The 7,250-nt window shown below is 31.0% G+C and overlaps 1 protein-coding gene across 2 annotated transcripts; it reads left to right on the forward strand.

Annotated features, from left to right (window-relative positions):
• Positions 1 to 1,824: 1,824 nt before the first annotated feature.
• LOC117117919 (aquaporin-1-like) lies at positions 1,825 to 6,022 on the forward strand. 2 transcript variants are annotated; one of them, XM_033262404.1, is made up of 4 exons: positions 1,825 to 2,208; positions 3,156 to 3,280; positions 4,863 to 4,917; positions 5,701 to 6,022. In XM_033262404.1, coding segments are annotated over exons 1-4 (447 nt in total). In that variant the 5' UTR covers positions 1,825 to 1,942; the 3' UTR covers positions 5,702 to 6,022. The 2 variants fall into 2 exon arrangements, with proteins under 2 accessions (XP_033118295.1, XP_033118294.1); XM_033262403.1 differs by having other exon boundaries at positions 4,863 to 4,901.
• Positions 6,023 to 7,250: the final 1,228 nt, after the last annotated feature.

A 7,250-nucleotide genomic window follows, 5' to 3' on the forward strand; every position in this document is an offset into this window, starting at 1 on the left:
TATATATATATGTATATATATGTGTATATATATATGTGTATATATGTATGTGTATATATATGTGTATATATGTATGTGTATGTGTGTGTGTATATGTATGTGTGTGTATATGTATGTGTATATATATATGTGTATATATGTGTATATGTATATATGTGTATATATGTGTATATGTGTGTATATGTGTATATGTATATATGTATAATGTGTATATGTGTATATGTATATATGTGTATATGCGTGTATGTATATGTATATGTATATATATATGTATATGTATATGTATATATATATATATGTATATATATTTATATATATATATGTATATATATATGTATATATATGTATATATATGTATATATATACATATATACAATGCGCAACTTGGTGCTTTAGGCTGCTCTGCTATAGCAGTTAATTAGGGTCTTTGAATATTGTAAGGATTTAAGTGCTAAGGAAAATTTTTACATTTGCGGTTGACATGTTATGACATTTGAGGTAAAAATGAAAAGTTTTACATTTGTAGGTGAAATGTTACTACATTTGTAGTTAAGCAGATTTTTACATTTGTGGGCGATTTTTTTTACATTTGTGGTTATTTTTACATTTGTGGTTGACATGTTATGACATTTGCGGTTATTTTGACATTTGCGGGTAGAATGTTTTGACATTTGTGGTTATTTATACATTTGTGGTAGATTTTTACATTTGTGGGCTCTACCCCCCCCCCCCCGGAAATATATCATAGAACCGCCACTGCTCGCCTACCGAGCTTTAATCGGTACCGTTCCTGATTACATAAGTCTGGAGGTTGACCAACTACTTAATTTCCAATTGTTTATTCCTCGAACTAGTTTTGTAATTTGCAAGCAATGTTGTAGTTGTAATGCGCCTATGAATTTTAATTTAATTCCAATATTTGCTTATCTAAACATCTATACTCTCTTCTTAAACTTAAATTTAAGCAGTTTATTAATAGATAAATTTGGCCTATATTTTTGTCAGATTTTAATACGTTTTAATATATTTAAATCCTTTTACTTGTATCTGACTCTTGAATATTTAATATTTTACAAGTTTTTTTTGCATGTTTTATCGAAGGCAATTAAATAAATCGAAACAAATAAATAAGAAAATAAATGCATTTTGATAAGTCTAAAGATCCTTGTACATAAGTGTTATAGAAAGGTATTTGACCCACTTCATTCCTAGTCATTACGGCATCACAGAATTCTTGTCTGTTTGGTACGATTACAGTATAGCAAACATATAAGTACTCTAATACAGAGAAACCCCTATTAAAGGGACACTTTTGAGACCAAAAGAAGTGTCCCCTTAATAGGGGTGTGTCCTGAGAAGGATTACCCCTATTAAGGGGACTCTGACCAAAAACGTGAAATGTTCCCATTAACAGGGGTTTCGGAATGTTTTCGTACAATGATATAACATAGATTGTTTTATAATTTTTATAATAAAGTTTCAGTTGTATTATTACGAATTTATGCAAAAACACTACAGTTATATAAAATATCAGAAATACAACGCGAGTTGTACTGTACATGTTCCCGATATTGTTTTATTTGAGTGGTATGTTATTGACCAATTCTTTTTTTTTTTTAGATATTGAGCTTTCTATTGGATGTACAAGATAGAATAACATGAATAGAGTAACGACTTAGGAATCAGGGTGTAGGCTGTACTGTATATGTACATTAAACAAGAAGTCATGGTTAAATGTTCACAATAAATTGTAGATTAATAATTAAGATTTTATTATACGAATTACAGTTAGACATGCACTAGGCCTACATAGGGCCTACGAAAAAGTGTCTCTTGAATAGGGGGTGTCCCAATGGAGGGTTTCTATTGTATTCCAAAACAGTGAATGTTGCCTATTAACTTGTTTATTTCGGTGTAATTAGTTAGTGTACTGTATTTTGATATGACTGATGTACCTTTCTTATTTCCTTGGAAGTTTCTGAAAACAGTATTTTTCACCATCGGTGTCATGGCAGTCATTGATGAAGGGAAGAATAAGCAGGAAAACGACCCACTCAAGACCATCAAGCCATCCAAGCGTTTTGAGCCACTCATGATTGGGTTGGTTTTATTTTTGGTCGGAATCGCTTTCAGTTACTTTGCACGTTTCACTTTTAACCCACTCCAAGATCTTAGTGGTTTAGTAATTGTTGAAATTACTAAGTTATGGTAAGTGTCTATCAAGGGTATTCAATCATGTATTAATTCACCTGAAACTTGCCTACAAACTGTAGGCCTACAGATAGTCAAATTCAAGTTTACAACTTATGTTGAAACTAGCTTTGAGTTCATTAATTTACTAATCAAACGTAAAAGAATCCATAATTATGGAGCGTGTGGCACAGCGTGTAAGGTGTTGGTCTGATCGGGAATTCGAAACCGACGCTTGTCGCAATGCTTGTCCTTGTTGCAAGGCACTTTACTTACGTTTGCCTCTCTCCACCCAGGAGTATAAATGGGTACCTGGTAGGATGGCCATGGCATTGAACGTATGTGGCTGTGCGTGTAAAGTATTCTAATACTGCCATATTTTTTGTAGGGCATCATGGTGAACAAATACAGGCTTTCTGAAGAAAACGTTTAGTCGAATACGTAGGCGTAAAACGCCATAACCCAATGACATGCATCGGCACAGTTCTTTTTATCGCTAATGTCTGGGTCTGCAGAAGTCATTTCTTGAAGGGCTATAAGCCAGAGGCGGCTAGAGCGAGTGTATACGAACTAAATTATTTAAATAACCAAGGAAATTCTTTGGAAAGAGCAAATTATCGCGATATACTTATCCAGCGCCTGCTGTAGATGAGTGTGCAGACATCACATTCTAAGGGCAAAATACTAGCACAACCTCCTGCATATAGGCCAAGGCATTGATTACAATTTTTAATGTTAATTAAACATATTATCAATAATAGTGTTATTTATTATTTCTTTTTAATTCATATATGAAAAGATGTGTTGTTAATTGAAATAAATATTGAAAATACTGATATAAATTGTTTTCTACTTCAATTGAATTAGGAGAAATGTTAATATAATACAAACGGATTTATTTAAATTGAAATAGATATAGAATATAAATACTAACAATAAACTGTTTCTTTTCTCCCAAATTTAAGTAAGGAAAAGTGGTGGGGTTTTGCTCAAGCATTTTGTCCAATACTTGGTGCTTTAGTAGGTGCAACGATCTACATATTAAGTATCGAAAACTATCATCAGATGACTGCCGAATCAAGGAGTGAAGGTATCTGTGTCCCTATTTTGGATTATATGTAAATGTTTATTTTACAGTAATTAACTTATTATTAATGTATTAATGATTATATTGGCTGTGTTATCCCAATAGGCTTAGATTAAATAAACAGTTAATTTCATTTAATTGGAATTAGATGAAATATTTTCTTTGCCAATTAACAGACACAAATATACATTTTTAAATGTTTTCAATTCAAGCGAAATTAAAGTTATTTGTATTCAAAAGTCTGTAAACACACACAAACATAACTGAAGCAATATTTCATCAATTTATATGATCAATCTAATGACTAAAATGTTTATCTTAGATGTTTTTCATAATAATCAAAAAGAGAGTATTTTTAATAGTTATTAAAAATTAAAGAATACATTAATTACACAAATGATATATTATTGAATTTATTACACTAGGGTAATATTAACCGCTCCTCAACATGTTTATAATTTTCCTCCATATAAATGGGCTAAAGTATTTGAATACAATAAATATTAGAAAAGAATTATACCCCTTTGGATCATTTGAGGCTATATATATATTGCACGTAAATTCTATAGTTCACAATGTGAATAGCAGCACGTTTTTATTTTCTTTACTTTTACTTATTTTGGGTAACATGCTTGGATTGCATATATTAATCTTGATCACGACGAGCAATTTTCTTTCTGGCATTTAATATGTTATTAAAATAATAATATAAACATTAGGCTTATTAGTATTAATTTTTAAGGTTTGAAGTTTATTAAAGGTGGTCTGTTATTGGATGGGTCTAAGAGGGAGACCTGAAGCGTAGTATGAGAGTAAACAAATGAAATTCGAATGAAATTATTTTATGAACTAATAAAATTAATTTAAAAAAAAATTAATTAAACAGTTAATTTTAATCTTATTCTTAACTAAATAGCGCTATATAATATCGCATTATTATAAATGTCGCATTATTACTTCAATTCTAATAATACGTCCTCTGAGAGCAGAATACAGAATGGGTAGCCCCGCACCCTTGCTAAGGTTTCATCAAGATAGTGTAATTGGACGCAAGTGGCGCTGTTCTGATTAGCCAGTTGTTAAGTTTGATTGACACTCCAGCAAATTCCATTGTGATGTAGGTGAACGTTGAACAATATAAATACTATAGATCCTTCCACCATTAATAATATGCAATGTTTCAATATCATCATAATTTGAAATTTAAATAGTACATACAATAAACGCCCTCCATTAAAAATCTCCCAATTATAAACTCTCTAAATTACATTATTAAAAGTTTTTTTTTTAATTGGAAAGATTGAAGAAAGTACATACAATTTCATCCCCAGTTATTATTTCATGACTAAAAATGTTCAAAGAAAAAATTCATCTGGTTCCTATAAAGATGTTACTTAGGATTATCTATTGGCAAATATAACTCTCTGAAATACAAACTTTCTCTATTACAAACCATATTAGGACATAGGGGTATGTAATTGAGAGGTGTTACTGTAATTACTATTGTTACTATCACCTGAATTATTGAAAATACCGTAAATATTTAAAATCGATTTTTTTTTTCTTATTATCAATGTACATTCAGGTGCCGGAAGTTATGATCCGTTAGATCAAGACAATCCAAGTGAGAGTTTACCATAGTAAGAACAAAGTATTGTAGGCTTAATTAAACTAAAAAGCCTGTTGCCATAGTCAATTTTCACTCCATTTTCATTCTCCATAAATTAGAATATGTGTTATGGTTTCACCCCATTTTCATTCTTCATAAATTAGAATATGTGTTATGGTTTCACCCCATTTTCATTCTTCATAAATTAGAATATGTGTTATGGTTTCACCCCATTTTCATTCTTCATAAATTAGAATATGTGTTATGGTTTCACCTCATTTTCATTCTTCATAAATTAGAATATATGTTATGGTTTCAATGAATACCCAAATACAAAAATATCATCTAGGCTGCTGCCCACATATGGTCGTATTAACAATTAAGGAAAGCGTGACTTGAGGTGTCGAGGAATGAAAGGAAGTTGCCGAGTGATGATCTCTTATTTTCAATTATTAACAATCTTAAATTGTTGAGTTTTGATGTCATTTATATGTAGAATTTCTCAGCTTTTAAACTCAGACTCGTCCAGAGTCGTAGGCCTGGATTTTCTTGGGACGACTTGATGCAATAACCTGTGTGTGTCCATATTTGAATTATAAAAGTTTCCTCACCAAAAGGCTGGGAGCGTTTGCGTGGTAATATTTTATTGGTTTGCAAGCTTGTTGTGTTCTTGCTCTTGAGCACTCTCCTTTGGCAGTAACTTTACAGATTTTGCCTAGTGGGTGTAAGCATACCGTATGGACAACGGAGTCTTATGTAAGTATCAGTGGTACTTACGTGTTTGAGTAAACTTTGAATCTATTTATTACCATAGGTGATGCAGACATATCGCCCAGCTACACAGTGTGAATATTGGTTCAGAACTTCAGATTTCAAAATACAAGCTAACGTCTGTTTCATTGGCTTAGTTGTATACCTAACTTTCATCTAACATACTATAGTATTTCGAGCGTCATGCCTCTCATGAAATGGACACATGATGTGCAGCTGTACCTTCTTTGTAGAACATGTGATATCAGTCTCTTCAGTGGATATTGGTTTGTTCTCTCGTGTATATGATTTCATTTTATTTTTATTATGGAATATTTTATTTCCCTCTTTTGAGCTTTAATTCTTTGACCTCTGATGCAGTAAATAACTACCGTACAAATTATCAAAACACTGTATAGGCCTACATTTATATTATATACGGGATATATATACGTATATGTAAATATAAAGACAGAATACTGGTAAACAACAATGTTGTGAAAAACAATAGCTGGATGTCGTAGAGATAAAAAAAATTGATAATCAGTTAGCAGTCAGAAATAGAAGAGCTTTTTGGACAAAATTAGACCTTCCCCAGTGATGTGTGTTATGTGCGTGTATTTTAGCCAATGTAGGAGTGTTTACATTGGTCAGTCCAGGCTGACTAAACCACCTTCTCATATAATATCGTTGAAAAATTGTTGATAACTGATAAATTATTAATTTATTGCAAACATTCAATCATTGTTCACATTATTCCTTGTTTTTTTTCGAATGCTTAACATAACCAAATTTGTTGTTTACCAACAAAATGAATAGTTTAACTTTATAGTTAGTTAATTATGCTACCTGTGTATGTATTAAAATGTAACCACTTCAGAATTGATGTAAAAACGACAATGAACAGTAGTCATACTGTAACGAGTTCCTGTTCTTATATCATTTCTCAGTTTACTAGACGGTATAAATATTTTTTTTAACACCACAAGACGATGATTATTATTGATCTTTGTATTAGAGGCAGTATAATAGCTTATCGGCATTTTTTTTGTCTTAAATGTTATGTAAGTCTGTTAGAACCAGGGAGTAGAATTTTGTATACTATAATTTTCCGATTTTTTTTACGATCTACCTAATGTGTGTTTTTTTTAAACTTTGTATTTTAAATCATATATATAAAATTAATTGGATTGAATTGATAACAATACTGGACATTACATGTCACAGATTTGAAGGGACATTTCACTGATCAGCTGTCATATGTAAATTCATGAATTACTTTAACAATTTAACAACAATAATAATTTTCATATAATTTCTATTTAGTATTCAAAATAAAATGTTGCTCTTATTTTTGTTTCTTGTTATAGATAACTTGCACGCTATAACGCTGCTTCAGTAAACCTCTGTAAAGTTGTATAGGACTAAACCAACCCTTACAATGGTAACTAAACGTATTTTGGTATCTTTGATACTGTATGGAATGTGGCTTCTAATCATGGGGATTATACTGTCAGTTGGTCCGCGCAATTATATTTAAGACTTAATTAATGTGTCTATGTGACACTTAATTTTAGCCCATAATTGGCTGATTGTTTAATTAACCTGTTGCTA

Source organism: Anneissia japonica, unplaced genomic scaffold, assembly GCF_011630105.1.
Source record: "Anneissia japonica isolate Jap-2015-1 unplaced genomic scaffold, ASM1163010v1 scaffold287896_len759773_cov187, whole genome shotgun sequence".
In the NCBI taxonomy this organism is placed as follows: Eukaryota; Metazoa; Echinodermata; class Crinoidea; order Comatulida; family Comatulidae; genus Anneissia; species Anneissia japonica.

Coding starts and splice junctions, on each gene's coding strand:
- LOC117117919 (XM_033262403.1), top strand. CDS start 1,943: ATGACTGATGTACCTTTCTTATTTCCTTGGAAGTTTCTGAAAACAGTA. Junction 2,209..3,155: donor GTTGAAATTACTAAGTTATG/GTAAGTGTCTAT, acceptor CCCAAATTTAAG/TAAGGAAAAGTGGTGGGGTT. Junction 4,902..5,700: donor GTTAGATCAAGACAATCCAA/GTGAGAGTTTAC, acceptor TTATTACCATAG/GTGATGCAGACATATCGCCC.